The sequence below is a fragment of the Herpailurus yagouaroundi genome, unplaced genomic scaffold (assembly GCF_014898765.1).
Source record: "Herpailurus yagouaroundi ecotype Mexico unplaced genomic scaffold, PumYag 180, whole genome shotgun sequence".
Classification (NCBI taxonomy): Eukaryota; Metazoa; Chordata; class Mammalia; order Carnivora; family Felidae; genus Herpailurus; species Herpailurus yagouaroundi.
This window is the reverse complement of record NW_024412411.1, coordinates 320,195-338,124: the sequence shown is the minus strand read 5'-3', so window position 1 is coordinate 338,124 and position 17,930 is coordinate 320,195. Positions and strand designations below refer to the sequence as shown.

Here is a 17,930-nt window from a genome sequence, read left to right as displayed (position 1 = left end):
AAAATAAAATAAAATAAAATAAAATAAAATAAAATAAAATAAAATAATGTTTTCAAGCTCCTTCTCTAGTGTTTACTACAAAGTAGTTCTAGCATTGCTTGGTTTATAAAAAATAAGAAGATAACCCATGTTTTTGAATGGTGTGTGTTTGTGTGTGTGCGTGTGTTTGCAGTTTGAGCAGGAAAGCTTGTAAGATATGAAGAGAAAGTCAAAAATGGGAACATCCTATTTATTGCCTTTAATAGTTTCACTATCTGGGCTTGTTGCCACCATAAGCATAGCTCATAACTCATCTCCTGAAATATAGTTTTCTCTTTATCTGGGGCATCAAAATCTAGTATATTGGTCTCTTGTTTCTTATACTTTACCCTGCCTCCATTTAAGACATCTTCCTATTCTTCTCTCCTTCTCTTTTACTCAGGGACCAGGAATGAACATTTTTCTGATCTGATTAATACAGAAAGATTGCATAAGATGCATGCCTTTATGGCCTTAGAAGCTACTAGAAATTAGTTTTCCTATTTATGGGTTTTCCATCTACCTACTGACTTTATTTTTAAGGTTTTTTTTAATTTAATTTTTTTGGGGGGTGCAGAGAGAGGGAGAGAGAGTCCCAAGCAGACTCCACATTGTCAGTGTGGAGCCCAATGCAGGACTCAAACTCACAAAGCATGAGATCATGACCTGAGCTGAAATCAAGAGTCCAATGCTTAACTGACTGAGCCACCCAGGTGCCCCTACCTACTAAGACTTTAAAGGAGGACATGATTATTTATCAGGTGAAGTGGTCAAATTAATTAAAATCAGTGAAATATATTGACTCCACCACAGTCTGCACATGATTGGGAAGTCATTTTTTTGTTGTTGTAACAATGATCATTTCATCTGCTTACACGAATGTCCAATCCCATAGATCAAACTGAGGGAGTGTATTCCACTCCAGAAAATTCAACATCTCATGAAGTTTTAATCAACTCTTTTTTCAGGAAGTTTCTCATGTGCAGGATTGGAGGAGGTGTCAGCATGAGCCGATGTGGGGGTCGATTTAATAAACTGTGAGACCATGACCTGACCTGAGCCAAATCAAGAGTTAGATCCCCAACTGACTGAACCACCTGGGTTCCCTCATTTCCATATTTTTGTTTTACCTTTTGTTTTGTCTTTCTCAAGAAGGCAGTGATGTGTCTGTATTCTAAGAAGTTCTATACAGGTTCTGACAAGCACTAACTACCAAACATTGAGTGTTTACTTTCTTTCATACATTGTCCTGAGTTCTTCACATATAAACTAACATAGTTCTCACAATAATTCAATGAGTTAAGTGCCATTATTACTCCCATTTACAGTTGAGAAAAATTAAGGAACTGGGTAAGATTCCATGTAACATATCGTAGTGCCAGCAATAGATGATATGCTATATTTCTAAATTCTTATCCCATGATTTTCTGTACTATTTGTTATCTTTTTATCAGATTATCAGTCTGCTGCAGCCTCAAGAAAAAACAGTGGAGAGGCTCAGGAAAACAGAGGTAATCACACCAATAGGTCCTAGAGACAGGAGACACAGAGGCCTTGCAGGGCCAAATAGAAAATCACCAGGGTGATCAGGAGGCAGAGGAAAGGAGGGGGGAGGTGTGGAGGGTGGCAAAGGCAGAGCATTTAAGTGCTTAAGCTCTGGCCTTTGTTGGTATTTCCACAGGAAAGGAAGGAAGGGAAGTGTGAACAGTTTAGAATTGGTTAGTTGGAATAAGTTTGGTGGATTTTGTGTTAGAGGTGGAGTGTCTAGTTTCCTGGTACTTGGCCCCAAGATAATTAAGGCAGAGGGATACTGTTTCCTGGCAGATAAAGGAGGTATGGACTGGTTAGTTTGCATATCGAAGGTATGATCCTGGCTGGGCCCTTTGTTACCTTAAGAATTAACTAACCCGGGGCGCCTGGGTGGCGCAGTCGGTTAAGCGTCCGACTTCAGCCAGGTCACGATCTCGCGGTCTGTGAGTTCGAGCCCCGCGTCACGCTCTGGGCTGATGGCTCAGAGCCTGGAGCCTGTTTCCGATTCTGTGTCTCCCTCTCTCTCTGCCCCTCCCCCGTTCATGCTCTGTCTCTCTCTGTCCCAAAAATAAATAAACGTTGAAAAAAAAAAATTAAAAAAAAAAAAAAGAATTAACTAACCCAGCCAGAGAGGGGTGGGTCTCTCCCAGCCAGAAAGGTTTTGTAAGATATCAAAACATCATAATATACAAAAAATTACATATACATATATATTTATATATATAATATAAAACCTTACATATAATGTATATTTTATCATATACAAATTTAATTTATATATATATATTTTGTTTACATTTATACATTTTATATTTTTATATTTTCTTATATATTTATATAAGTTATTTACACAAATGTTTATATAAATATGTATTTGTCTAATATAAATTTATTTTATATATGTATTCATATTACTTGTATAACTATTATAATTATTTTATGTATTATAAATATACAAATAATGCATATATATTTGCATTTATATAATATACATTTATATTATTTATATATAGCATATGCTATACTATTTAGCATTTTATCCTTATACCATCAAGCATTATAAATATATCTAGTGGCCTTTTACTGTTCCTTTAGGTTCTGCCTTTGTCTACTCATGTCACCTTAGTAAGATATATTCATGTTCATCAGTAATCTCTTCTAGAGAATCCACTACTTCCTCACCTAACCTCGTTATTTGGGCATCATAGGGAATTTCCTTTCACAAAATTTCTATAATATATAGCTTTTTATTGCCTTGGTCGTAGTCCATTGGTATATGTAGCTACAGAAGGTCATATAATGATCTCCTACTTTCAATCAAGCAGTAAAGTATTTTAGATTTTATTGCATTAGGGACTTCTTAGTTATAGCCACATCTATATTCCTACTGACTGTGAACCAGTCTGTTTTTTCCTATGATGTTATAGCAGTAATCCTTCTAGTTTCCCTTCAAAGAAAAATGTGTAAAATCTCATTCAGAGCGGTATTCTCTATTCAATGATTTGGCTATGACAAAATCATAAGGAAAACAAAATGAAACTTTTGGATGATTTTAAGCTTGTAGAATGGCTAATGAAAAAGTAAAAAAGAGTACATAAGGTTTACTGAATAAATTTATAAGGAAAGAGAGCAAATTATAAAAATTCCAGAAGTTTGAGGTGGGTGTGAAATGGGACAGTACAATCAAAAGAGTAATTATTTTCTTGGCCAGATAACACCAGTAAAATGAACGAAAGCACCTAGGTTAGGTCGAGCTCCATTATGGACATTACAGTGGCTCACAGCCAACCCTGCCGTTTTGCATCTGAAACACATTAATATCGTCAGAATATTTAAGCTACACTGGTTTTCCAATTGATCCGTTTCTGTAGGTTACTATCCTATCCTAATTTATGGTGCCTGTTTATTCAATTGACTTCCTATCAATCTTCACAACTTCTGTCTTCTCTAGGATCTGTGACTACTTCTATCACCATCTACCCCATTCTGCTTATATATCCACTTTGAAAGCTAACCAAACAGAATTATCTCAGTGAGTCAAATACACTCTGCCTCTACTGATAAAAGAACAACTCCTCCATATCATTTCCATGAACCTGGATAATGGGTCTGCACATAGTCAGCTCAACCAGTATTTGCAGAAAGAACAAATCTCCTCATTCCCCACTCTGAGAGTCAATTCCTAAGATCTGTGGGGACGGTATTTTACTCCCTAAACCACAAAAAAAAAAAAAAAAAGGGAAGACTGGGAAAGGCTGCCATTTTCTGGAGATTCTGAGCTTTGAAAACAATGGACAGGTCTATGGGATTGAGAATCTATCCTATGCCTTCAAGTGCCACAGAGGGATTTCTCTTAATCTGAAAGGTGTCTGGAGTTTGGAGATAGATATAGACAAAGGAGCTAATATTGTCCTCTATGACACCATCTGAGAACACTTCAGAACCTAGCAAGATCAATGCTCTTAGAATCATAAATTCCATTTCTACAATTTCTTCATGCAGACACCCACACTGGCTTTGGGAAAAGATATTCAAGAATTCTGTTCTAATAGTGACTTGTTGATTCCCCAAAATTAAAAGTAGTGGCCACATTTCCATCTATGTTTTTTTATGTTATAGAAGACATGATGAGAATTCCCTTATTTTTCATCCATAATTTTTCTCTGAATAGGTATCAGAGTCAGTGGAGAGAAAAAGATTTATCACCCTGATGGGATCTACCAACATGTCATATCTGAACCCAAAGACTGTGACCCTGATTGGGATCCCTGGACTAGAGCATGTGCAGTTTTGGATCGGATTTCCCTTCCTTGGAGTGTGCCTGGTGGCTGTGCTGGGGAACATCTTCTTGTTAATCATCATCCCTACAGAACGCAGTCTTCACCAACCCATGTACATCTTCCTAGCAGTTTTGGCAGCCACTGACCTAGGTCTCTGTGTAGCCATCGCTCCCAAGATGTTGGCCATCTTCTGGTTTGGCTCGTGCTCCATGGCTTTTGATGCTTGCCTCACTCAGCTCTTCTTTATCCATGCCTTGCAGGGCATGGAATCTGGTATCCTGTTGGCCATGGCCTTTGACCGCTATGTTGCCATCTGTGATCCTTTGAGGCACACATCAATCCTCACACCTCTCTTTCTAGTTCAAATCATACTGGTGGTAGTAGTCCGGGCAACGGTGCTTGTTGGAATTTTACCCATTCTGCTTAAACGCCTGCAACTTTTCCAATCTGTGGTCATTGTCCATTCCTACTGTGAGCACATGGCTGTGGTCAAGTTGGCTGCAGAAGATGTCCATATTAATAAATCATATGGGCTCTTTGTGGCCTTTGCAATTCTAGGTTTTGACATGATCTTTGTCTTCATCTCCTACATTCTGATATTTCAGGCTGTTTTTCGTCTTCCCCAGAAGGAGGCACGATGCAAAGCATTCAATACTTGTGCTGCCCATATTGTTGTCTTCCTGGAGTTTTATATCCTTGCCTTTTTTTCCTTCTTCAGCCACCGTTTTGGACATGTATCACCCTATGTTCATATCCTCTTGTCTACCGTCTATCTGCTTGTGCCCCCTGCCCTTAACCCCATTGTCTATGGTGTGAAGACTAAGGAGATCCGCATGCGGGTTGCTCAGATTTGTATTCTGAAGCCTGACATCCAGAAGTGATCTAAGAACAGAATGACACCGGAAAAATGTATACTTACCCATTTATGATGGAAACTCCTTGCACTATGTCTATGTTGGTGGGAGTTTCACATTATAAGGATCTCCCCTAAATAATCTATATTCCCCAAACAAAAGGAATCAGAAGGTGAGATAAACTTGAGTAACAAGTATATAAGCATCTCATTAATTCCTATAATCTCCCCCATCTCTCTATTCCTTTCTTCCTTTATCTTTTCTTTTTACCTTCCTTCCTTCTATCAATCTTTCTTGTTTTTTTCTTCCTTCCTCATTTGCACATCTATTGTATCTTTCTGCAAAACAAAGAAGCAGTTTATCCTTTATGTGTAACAGTGACAAAGACAGATTCCATGATTTCAAAAGATGAGAGTATAGCTACAATATAAAATACTGAGCAAATATAATTTAATGTTATTTAGGCCATGGTAAAAGAATAAGAAAAGATCTACTTTCACATGTGAGAAGCAACTAATTTAGATTTTAAAAAGAATCGGAGAAGACCTCATATAGGAAGTCAAGACAAATGTGAGATTTGAATAATGCATTTTACTTAAAATGATAAAATGTTATTAACCAAGATTTCACATTTTTAAAACACTATCATCATAACTCATATAGATGTGGAGAAGTATGTGCGGGTGTGTGTGCATCTAACCTCCTTGAGCAGTGATTCAGGAAAAAGCAGGCTCATCTGTGCCTTTGTTAGTGATCAATAATACACAGAATTCTGAAGTAGGGTATTATGTATTAATATATCAATGTCTGACACATGGTTTTATTTAGTTGTACAAATATAGTCCTTTTATTGGATAAATGAACAACTCAACTTTTCAGAGTTGCCATTGACTAGCTTGTGATGGCCTTGGAAGGAGTTCATTCTCTGTATAGTCTGGTAACTCGCTATGAACTTATTTTTTTTTCCCTAAATGTTATTAGGAGATACTTCCAACATTTTTGAGATGTAATCCATCAACATGAGCAGTTCTCTGATGAGGTGCATGAAACTTCTCAAAGGGCTTACGAGCTAGTGAAGAAAATCCAAAGACTTTGAAGTTTATCTATATCTCTTTTAGTTCCCTTTTCATGTCAGACCTTCTTGTCCAGCGTCTCTGTGGCTTGAGAGCATATACACTACCATTATTATCACCATACGGACACCAATAATCTTAACTCAGTTGGTTTCTCTATTTACCATAGTGGTTTGTCTCCCTCCTCTTGATGGTCAAGCTAAAGACTTATACTATGTCTTATAGTAGGAATAGAAGATTAAAGTTTACCCTATGATGATCTCAGTATATAAATAGGTGAGTATGGCATAAGAGTGTCTATCAAGGGTTTCCCCAAAAACAAATCAAAGCAATAATTTTAGGGTATGTAGTATATTTGGGACTTGCTTCAAGAAAAAAAATTGCAAGGGACTGAGCAAGAAAGATAATGAAGGGAAGTAAGCCATTCATGTGTGCATGACTGAGCAGGTTACTGCTATGGATTACCAGAGCTCTTTCCTGTTGAGGGTATTTGGAAAAGGTAAGGGTCACACCTTGAAACTGTACCAATGAGGGGCTAGAAACAGCATATTTATCTAGAAATCTCCACCTCTTGTTAGATGGTAACTCCTAAAATATCACCTTCCCAACACTTCTCACATGTACTATTTATGGGCAGAGCATGCTCCCCAGGTCAGAGAAAGCTCTTGGAGTCATGGGAATCCACTGAAATGAAGAGACTATCTGCAGGCAATATATGGAGCAGGTTGAGGGTAAATGGACAGACAGTCTTTTATAATGTAGGTAAGAAAATGTTTTTCTGGGTAAACATGAAAAAAACAAGTAAACAGAATACAGTAAGTTCCTTCATGATTTCATAGACTTAGACAAGGTATGGAACAATGCTAAATGTGTCATGTACTCCAGAGAAAGAATCCCCATGAAATAGATTTTTAGGAGAATTAATACATAGGTCTCAGGTACCAAGCAGTCAGATATTTATGGCAAAAAATTGTGAAGTACGAACTATTTAGAAGAACAAATGGAAACACTAGTTTTCCAATATGTGGAGACTTTCCCTGTTACCTGAGCCAATGGAAAACTGAGTTTGGTTATATAGCCTTTCTACTGGGAAGGAGGGGGTATCCTTTGTTTCCCAGGCAGACAAGATAAGGCTCACTGGATGATTTTTTTTTTTTTTTGGTATTATCTTGTGTGTCTTCACAAGAAATATTGAGACATATTGAATTAAATTCTTATCCTAAAGTGATTTTTGTAATAAGAAAGATTCTTTTATATATTTTGTGGGACTGGAATTCCATCTAGAGCCTTTTATGTTTTTTTACTTTAAAAATTTTGTTTAATGTTTATTTATTTTTGAGAGAGAGAGAGAGAGAGAGACAGAGTGTGACCAGGGGAGGGGCAGAGAGAGGGGGAGACACGGAATCTGAAGCAGGCTCCAGGCTCTGAGCCGTCAGCACAAAGCCTGACTCAGGGCTCCAACTCACCAACCATGAGATCATGACCTGAGCCTAAGTCAGAGACTTAACCAACTAAGCCACCCAGGTATTCCCCCACCCCCATCTAGAGTCTTTTAAAAGAAAGACATACAAAAGGCAGACCAAAAGAGTGAGATTTCCAAATAAGATAAACTAGCTGTCTTCAAAAAAAAAATATGGAATATACTAGTGAAGGAAACTTTCAATCCTCCTGCCACTATCTGAATCAAAACCCAAAACAGGTGTGAGAGCTATTAATCTATTTATCCATTTATTAATTCATTCATTTTATTTAAACTCAGTATCTATATTGTGTACATAGTATGAAAGGCTCTGAAAGAGCCTAAATAATGTTCATGCAGTCCCTGCCCTCAAGAAATTCTCTCCAGGAGAACAGTACTGTAAAAATATTAAAAACATGGATATTTTGATCAGACAGATGTAAGCCTGACTTTTGACTCTACTATCTAATAGCTGTGTGTTATAAAAAGAAAATTTAAAAATATTTTAATTGTCTAAACCTAGTTTCCCTCATCTTTATAATTGGGATAATAATAATTCCCTTAAAGGACGATTGTATGGACATAACAATTTAAAATGTGTTTTAAGCATAGCACATAATGATAAGGTGCTTAAAAGATAGTTATATCATTATCAAAATTATTAACAATAATAATGAAGACAGGCATTAAAAATTTAATATAAAATGCAAGGAAGTCATTGTTATGACAGCGGCCTGAGATAAGGAAAAATAGACGGAGTAAGGAAACACTGGCGGTGTATTTTTTGTTGCTTCCACTATAAAATTTTAATATATTGAAGAAAATCTTACTATAATAAAATTTCTATTTCCTTTCTAGTCCTCTTGATATGCAGCTTCTTGCTCTGAATGGAAATAAGAATACCTATTTTAAAAAGTAGTGCAAATTTGAAACATTCTAAAGGAAATATTTGATACATGGACAGTTTATGACTTCTAATGGAAGTTGATTTTAGGGAAAACCTGAAGTTAAATTCTATAAAAACTCCAATAAATGTCTATGCCTTTACAATCATAGGATATTATGTGTTAATAGATGTTCACGTACCAATGCCCAAGTGAGATCAGTTAGAGAGAAAATTCCTATGTGTAATCTGACTCAAGCTCCTACTTCATAACCACAGCAGAGTTAAATTCTACATTGCATTTATTTCTTTTCCAGCATTGTGGAGATATAATTGATATATAACACTGTTCAGGTTTAAGATGTACAATGTGTTGATTCAAAACACATATAGTGCAAAATGATACCACCACAGTGTTAGCTAACACCAGCATCATGTCACATAATAACCATTTATTTTCTGTTGTAAGAACATTTAAGATGTTATCTCTCAACAACTTTCAAGTATATAATACAGTATTGCTAGCTATAATCCCTATAATATGCATTAGACCCCCAGAACTTATCTTATAACTGGAAATTTGTACTCTTTGACCAACATCTCCCCTTCCTCCATCCTCAGCCCCTGGTAACCACCATTCTACTCTGTTTCTATGAGTTTGGCCTTTATAGATTCCACATGTAAGTGATATCATACAGTATTTGTATTTTTCTGATTTATTTCACTTAACATAATGCTCTCAAGGTCCAGCCATGTTGTGACAAACAATAGGATGTCCTTCTTTCTCATAGCTGAATGATCTTCCAGTGTGTGTGTGTGTGTGTGTGTGTGTGTGTGTGTGTGTGTGTTTGTCCATTCATCCACTGATTGACACTTAGATTGTCTCCGTATCATGGCTATTGTTAATATTGCTGTAATAAACATGGGAGTAGAAATATCTCTTTGATATTCTATTTTCATTTCCCTTGGGTATATACCCTGAAGTATGATTACTGAATTATATGGTAGTTCTATTTTTAGTTTTTTGAGGAACCTCCATACTGTCTTCCATAGTGACTATACGAATTTACATTCCCACCAACAGTCCCTGTTTTCATTTTAAAAATAACAAAAATGGTGTCATATTTTGGAAAAAAAAATGTTTCTTCTCTCTTGTTGATTTCAAACTGCTTGAGTCAAACTTTATGTGCCCCAGATGTTTAAAGATTAATACAGTATTGTTCTTTTTTTTTTCAACATTTATTTATTTTTGGGACAGAGAGAGACAGAGCATGAACGGGGGAGGGGCAGAGAGAGAGGGAGACACAGAATCCGAAACAGGCTCCAAGCTCTGAGCTGTCAGCCCAGAGCCCCACGCGGGGCTCGAACTCACGGACCGCGAGATCATGACCTGGCTGAAGTCGGACGCTTAACCGACTGCGCCACCCAGGCGCCCCAATACAGTATTGTTCTTGATTGATGACATTAGTCAGATCAAGGAGCTTTAAATGCTAGCTGTATTTGGTGCAAGGGAAAACACAGCTAAATGATAATGGCATGCAGGAAGGTAAGCTGGTATAACCCAAAGATCAAAGGCTTTGAAGTACTACATATCTGAGATACATTCAGAGTTTATTGGAGGTGACCTTGGACATGGTTGTTTTAAGTTTATGCTTTAATGTCCCAATTTGATGAAAAAAATAATATAAAGTTTGCAATTGTGATAAGATAGTTAAATGGCAAAATTTAATCTTGCACTTAATCTGTACTAAAAAAGTGTAGGGGCACCCAGGTGGCTCAGTTGGTTGAGTGTCTCACTCTTGATTTTGGCTCAGGTCATGATCCCAGGGTCATGGGATCAAGCCCCACATCAGGCTCCACACTGAGTGGAGAAAGATTCTCTCTTTTCCTTTGCCCCTCTCCCTGGCTCACACTCTCCCTGTCTCTCTCTAAAATACATTTTTTAAAAAAGTAAAAATATTACTTCTTACCTATGGGGTGGAAAACCTTGAGAGTCATCTACAAACTAAACATTTATTGTGACTAATTGAATTGAAAGTGACTAGGGGCGCCTGGGTGGCGCAGTCGGTTAAGCGTCCGACTTCAGCCAGGTCACGATCTCGCGGTCCGTGAGTTCGAGCCCCGCGTTGGGCTCTGGGCTGATGGCTCAGAGCCTGGAGCCTGTTTCCGATTCTGTGTCTCCCTCTCTCTCTGCCCCTCGCCCGTTCATGCTCTGTCTCTCTCTGTCCCAAAAATAAATAAACGTTGGGAAAAAAAAATGAATTGAAAGTGACTAATGTTATTAAGGAACTTTGAATTTTTACCTTTATTAAAGTAGAATTTGAAGTCTCTGGTAACTGTCACTTCAATTGCAAGCATATGCTAGACAAAATATATTTCTTTTGTGGCCACCAGATCTTATATATTTCAGGAGTGGATGATAAAAAGAAGGTAAATTTGAGCTCACTATTGCTAAGAACTCGAGGGAAACACAATGCCATAGTGTGAATTATGTAAATTATGCCACATAATGCCATTGGGTGTGTGCGTGGAGGAAGCTCTCTATCAGAGGAGATTTTCAAATAGCAATTGAGCAATCCTTTCTATGGATCGACATTCTTCATGCGGCAGATGGAATTAGAAGAAAATCACAGCAGCTATAAATACCACTGGTTGGATTGAGTCAGAGCTGTAAGGAATGATAATTATTTTCAGTGGGTAGGCATATGAACTAAAACCTGGTTGTTGGTGTATTTAATCAGTGAGAATATTTGAGTATTTCTTTTTTCCATATGACTTTACATTCCATAACTGTACCCAGTCCAACTTTTTTTTTTTCTAGAATAGAAACTAGAGTTGTTTGAGAGTCTTTTCTCAATAGAGCAGGAATCAGAAGGGAAGCTAATTTTTTGAGTCATGGGAAGAAAATTGCTATTGTATAGAATTAGGCATGTTGTCTTGGAAAGGAATAGATGTGTGCTGGTGTGCCCTGGCTGTCATGAATCGAATCCCTATAAATCTCTGTATCCAAAACACCTTGGCTGCCTTGGAATCTCTAGAGAATAAAACTAATTCACAAAATCGAGAGTAGACTGATTATATGTATGAGACCTAATATGGGAAGCACTGGAAAATCATCATTGGTGAGCAATGATAGAAATGTTTAGGAACATAATATGGAACCATTGAGAAGAGGTAGAAACTGAAAAATCATTTATGATGGAAGTGAAAGAAAAGTTGAGTGTGGCAAATTCTATCTTCCAAGAATAGCTAATAACCGTATCTTCCACATCACACACTTTTCTGTTATGTGCTCTTGCCACTCCTCAGTCAAGAATGGACTCTTCCCTATACCCTGATATATTTAAGGCCCTTCATCTGCCATGAATACAACAGAAAACAATCTGTGCCAGGTCTTGGTAGAGACCTTAACTAATACCACAACCTTTTCTGTTTTCATGCCACCATGTAAGAACCCACCTAATTCTAACCCGATGGAACAGGAGTCAGTGTGGAGGTAGACTACAATGCCTAACATACGAATGAAGAAGGCTTGAGTACCCAGTCTTAGATTCCTGTTCTAAACATTATCTGCAACTGCTTGAGAGACTCCCAAGTGAGAACTACACAGATGAGTCCAGACAATCAACAGTAACTTGAGAGAAAAAAAAATCATAAAATACCATTTAAAGCCATTAAGTTTTGCAGTGTTATACTGCACATCACCAGTTAAAATATAAAGGGATGCCTGGGTGGCTCAGTCAGTTGAGTGTCTGACTTCGGCTCAGGTCATGATCTTGTGGTTCATGAGTTCGAGCCCCACATCAGGCTTGCTGCTGTCAGCGTGGAGCCCACTTCAGATTCTCTGTTCCCCTCTCTCTGCCCCTTCCTCCCTTCAAAAATAAATAAACAATAGCACATACACACACACACACACACACACATATATACATACATACATATGAAAAATGATGTTAACAACTAGATTCTGCAATAACAGAAACCCCTAGAATACGAAGCACTGGCTTTGAGTGGATGGACAGAATCTTGAAGGGTACCAATAAGACTGTTAATGAAGGCATTAAATAGAATGACAAAATTGTCATTGTGTACCAGAGAATAAAGGTATCTGTGGATGGTGGAACTTTTTTTAAGGTAGAAAATAAAAAAGGAAGGAAACTTCCAGATAATGTTGACAATGCCACTTGTAATAAAATATGTATAGGGAAAAATGAGTTAAAAGAAGTAAGTGTTTAACTTTCAAACACTACTCATAACAGCCACAGAAGCCTCAGGTATTTCTGAGTTTGAACACAAAATTGTTTCTCATTCACTTTTTCTCTAGACATTATATACTCTTAAAGCATGAGCTAGCTTCTGGATAAAAGTATGCACTTTCAAGATCCTTTACTAGTCAGAAGAACTGCCTGGTTAGATTGAAAAGTACAGGCATCTCAAAATGAAAAGAACCACTAGAGTCCCCAAACTATAGGCTTAGGAAGATAAAATGAAAATGTGGTCCACTTCTTTTAGAAAATGAGTGATGATACAGAGTATGGGGTCTAGGTCTCAGAAGGTAAAGCCAAGAACCACAAAGAAACAGAATTATCCTCATGGAGCAGGGTAAGAACTTAATCAAGAAGCTGAGAATGTGTGCCTTAGATTTTAGCATGCTAGGGACCAGCGACTCCCATGCTCCATCTTTCTTCCTCTTTTGGAATGGGAATGTTTTTACAGTTTTCTTATTGCTGTACTAACATTCTATGTTGGCAGTGTAAGAGGCAGAAGACTTATCTCTTCAGTTAATAGATATTCATAGAAAAAGGAAATTGTATGGGGCGCCTGGGTGGCGCAGTCGGTTAAGCGTCCGACTTCAGCCAGGTCATGATCTCGCGGTCCGTGAGTTCGAGCCCCATGTCGGGCTCTGGGCTGATGGCTCGGAGCCTGGAGCCTGTTTCCGATTCTGTGTCTCCCTCTCTCTCTGCCCCTCCCCCGTTCATGCTCTGTCTCTCTCTGTCCCAAAAATAAGTAAACGTTGAAAAAAAAATTAAAAAAAAAAAAAAAAGAAAAAGGAAATTGTACTCAAAGAACTATATCTAAGGAACCAAACCTTTGAAGCCTCACCTACATCTGGATATGATTTAGATGATGAAATTCTGGACAGATATCATAATAGGATGAGGCCTGGAATTTTAGAGGAGATGTTAAGTATATGCTGCTAATGAAAGGGATGTGAACTGTCGTAGACAGAGAAGACACTATGCCAGACTGGACCTGTCAAAGATGGCTATAACAGTATTTTCTAAACTCAATGTTTTTCTGCAATCTAATCATCAATAGTCTACTTTCCAACCCCTTGATTTGGTCAAATCCTTTGACTGCTTTGAGAAATAAGATACTACAAAAGTGATGCTAAGTCTTGGGTATAGACCATATCTGGTCCAGCAGCTTGTGGTCTTTACCTCATGAAGCCCTGAAACACCAAGTAAGAAACCCAGGCTAATTTTATGGAGAGAGAGCCTAGGGGGAGGAGCACTATGGCACCAGGCTTGTCCATGAAGAAGCCACATTGGATGTCCATTCTCACCGACTCTTCACAAGATTCTAGCCCCACGCAACCCTTTTTGCCAGGCAACCATGAGAGAAAAATGAAATGAGAGTATTGAGCCCAAACAATCCCAAACTCTTAATTTGGGAGTTGTTTATAGCCTAGCTAAATTAATTATAACAATTGAGAAGGGGAATTATATTTGAGGGAACACCAATGGTACACTGAAGGTGAAAGAGCATGCCCTAAATAATATTCAGAAATGGAGTCGAAGAGGTTTCACTATATAATATTATATATTTAATTTTAGTGTAGAAAAAGATCATGTAAAGAGGCAATTGTCATATGAAGTAATCATGTGTTACAATTAAGGAAGGATTGAGTGATGCTGGAGACCACTGAAAATGAACCCAATAGAGAGTAGAGAAAAAGAAGAGAGGGGAGGTCAAGGAAGGCTTACATAGAAAGTATTGCATAAAATGAGTGAGTCCCAGATAATGATAAACAGCATGTGGTAGGGGCATTCGGAGAGGAGTCGTTAATTTATCTGAGCAAAGTTAGGTCTCTGAAAACTTGTTCAGGCAAACTGCAAGGAGTTTAATCGTGGTTTTGCATATTTATGGATGTAATTAACATGTACGTCAGATACACGTGTACATATATGTGCTTGTGAATGCTTGCGTTTCTCAGGTATGGTGTACGAACGTGTATAAATATGAATATGATAGCATGTTTCAGAGACAGACTGAGAGAAAGAGACGTTTATAGACAAATAAGATGATCGGAAGCATGTATATGAAACAAAAAGCATGTATATTTGTATCATTTGTGCGACATAAATGTCATCTGTGTAATTTTGTTCCAGTTAGACTTAGGGATATCTAAATTGTGAACATTAGAGATAAGAAGATGGGTATGATTTACATGTATAGGTTATCCCGTGGTTTATGAGTTGATATTCAATACTGTTTCTGAAAAACTAAGACAAGGAGGATTACAATCTGCTTATGTGCAGTGCAAAATTCAGTTTCTGGGCATGGACCTTAAAGAAAAGTCAGTGTGAGGGTAATGGGAAGGCATGCAGACCAGCATCTGAATTATAGGCCAGGTCAAGGAAACCTAGTGTCTGGCAATACAGAAAATGACTGAGTGATATCATCTGAAGGCAGGCATTAAGGCAAACAAATTGAAGTGTGAGATGGGAAGAATTTTGAGTAAGAAAGACCAAGTGAAAATGCCTCCAAAATAGCATTAAGAATGAGCTAAAGTAGCAAGGAATGTGTTGTTTCTTTTCAAATAAAGCAGTCAGCTTTAGCTGGATTGATGCCTAATTATGATTTAGTGAAAAGAAAGCACCTGGCAAGGCAGATGAGCATCAACTCAAGCAATAACTTGAGTGCTGGGGAGTTTAGACTTTGTCTTGAGGAATAGGCTGCTGGAGATTTAAGTGGACAAAATGAGATATTTTCTTGGGAAAGACGTGTTGCAGTGCTAATAACAACTTTGGATAGGCGAGAGATTTGGTATAGGAAAGTTAGGAGAATCTGTAGTACACTGATGAAAGTATGAGGTAGAGAAGTAGAGAGTGGAAATGTGCAGGTATGTCTTGGTCACTGGTTGGATGAAGGAAAAGAAATAAAGACAACTAAGTAATTTCAAATTTTTTATTTAATTTAACTGAAGTCAAAAGAAAAAAATGGGGAATGCAGAGGGACAATCAAGCTAGGTAGGAGACTAAGAGTTTAGTTTGGGAAGATTTAAGTTGAGGGTATATATGAAGAGTTGTTCACAAGGCTATTATAATGTTTTTGTTTTTGTTTTTTTTTTCCTGGAACACAGACATAATTCATGGTTTAAGATACAGATTCAGGGGGCGCCTGGGTGGCGCAGTCGGTTAAGCGTCCGACTTCAGCCGGGTCACGATCTCGCAGTCCGTGAGTTCGAGCCCCGCGTCGGGCTCTGGGCTGATGGCTCAGAGCCTGGACCCTGTTTCTGATTCTGTGTCTCCCTCTCTCTCTGCCCCTCCCCCGTTCATGCTCTGTCTCTCTCTGTCCCCAAAAAATAAATAAACGTTAAAAAAAATATTAAAAAAAAATAAAAAATAAAAAGATACAGATTCAGGTGTCTTGAATATGTGAAAGTATATGAGGTCAGGTAGGTGGAAGGGAGAAAACGAAGCTAGTGAAAAAATATCTTTGTTAAAGGCCTTCTCCGCACCCCCACCCCAGCTTTGTAAAATACTTACCTACCAAGTCCAACCCACTGTATATTGGTTCCATATTTAGACACCAATAGTAACTCTCTATAGATGACTCTTCTGCATTAAAACCATTCAGACCAAAAAGGAGCTCATTACTCAGACATGATCATAGATATTTATACATGTTTATTCCCATTAGGATTGTTTTTTATGATATATAATTTTATGTTGGTATAATATCTGAAAACATAGGTGTGGAAGAAAAATCATGGAATCAACAAAAAATTTGGATACTTATTTTTGCCCATAGATCATGAGAATGTATGACTAAATTCATTTTTTACATCATTTGAAAAAAATGAGCTTACAATTTATGTTCTCTGATGGGATTAAATAATAGAATTAACAACAAAATATCTCCTACTTTATAACTTACATAAACATTTGGGGAAGGTTCTGGTCATGAGAGTTTCATAAAAACTACATTCTGACAGAGAGAACATGCCCCCCATTATGTGCCCACACTCACAGAATCCTTCTCTTGCCTTTGCTATTCCTTTGCCCAGGAAGCCTCAAATCAGGCAACCATTATCTCTACCTTAAACCTAACAAGATTTCCAGCTCCATATCACAGGTATCCTGTCCACCTCAGATATCATCCTCAGTTTCTATGACAGCGGAGGATCCGTAGTACCCGCTCGCGCATTTGCTTAGTCCGGGCTCCATAAATCAAGGGGTTGGCCATGGGAGGCACTAGGAAGTAGAGGTTGTCAATGATAATCTGGATATAGGGAGCCATATGGTAGCCTAAAATCTGGGCCAGGACAGAGAAGACAACAGGAGAATAAAAGAGAGCTATGACACAAAGATGGGAGCCACATGTACTGAGAGCTTTGCCCCCTGCCTCCCTAGAGGGGATCCGGAAGACAGCATGAAGGATCAGCCCATAGGACAGAATGATAAAAAGCAAATCAAATCCCACAGATGTTGCAATAACCATGAGGCCATAGACAATGTGGTTGGAGATGTCCCCACAGGCTATCTGTACCACAGCCATGTAGGCACAGTAGGAGTAAGAGATGATGTGGGTTTGGAAGCTTTCCAGTCTTTTTGCCAGGATGGGTGCTGGAGTCAGCACTGCCACTGCCCTTGTCAGGACAGCCAGAGCCATCTTCACAAGTATGTTGTTAGCAAGGATGGTTGTATATCTCAGAGGGTACCAGATAGCCACAAATCTGTCAAAAGCCATGGCTAGGAGGATCCCAGACTCCATGACATAAAATGAAGGGATGAAAAACATCTGTGTGAGGCAGGCATTAAAGCTGATGTCTTTGGCATTCATCCAGAAGATCCCTAGCATGCGGGGCACAGTGACACTGACCAGGGACAGGTCAACAACAGACAGCATGGCCAGGAGGAGAAACACGGGCTCATGAAGACTCTTCTCCACCCAGATGATGCATAAGATGGCGGCATTCCCAATCATTGTAATGACAAATACCAAGAAAAAAGGCACAGAGAACCAGCCATGGGAAGATTCCAAGCCAGGAATTCCAGCCAGGACAAATGTCAAGGGTTGAGGAATGGAGTTGTTGCAAGAGGACAT

General features: G+C 38.3%; 2 protein-coding genes across 2 annotated transcripts; one reads left to right on the top strand and one right to left on the bottom strand.

The window, feature by feature from the left end:
* The first annotated feature begins 4,258 nt into the window (after positions 1 to 4,258).
* Positions 4,259 to 5,209, top strand: LOC121039155 (olfactory receptor 52A1-like). Its single transcript, XM_040489087.1, has one exon. It carries the CDS (start codon positions 4,259 to 4,261, stop codon positions 5,207 to 5,209), a length of 951 nt encoding a protein of 316 aa, XP_040345021.1.
* Positions 5,210 to 16,903: 11,694 nt separating this feature from the next.
* LOC121039492 (olfactory receptor 52D1-like) lies at positions 16,904 to 17,930 on the bottom strand. Its single transcript, XM_040489737.1, has one exon. It carries the CDS (start codon positions 17,928 to 17,930, stop codon positions 16,986 to 16,988), a length of 945 nt encoding a protein of 314 aa, XP_040345671.1. The 3' UTR covers positions 16,904 to 16,985.

Bases quoted from the DNA above. Each gene is read 5' to 3' on its own strand.
- LOC121039155 (XM_040489087.1), top strand. From the start codon at position 4,259: ATGGGATCTACCAACATGTCATATCTGAACCCAAAGACTGTGACCCTG.
- LOC121039492 (XM_040489737.1), bottom strand. From the start codon at position 17,930: ATGTCCTCTTGCAACAACTCCATTCCTCAACCCTTGACATTTGTCCTG.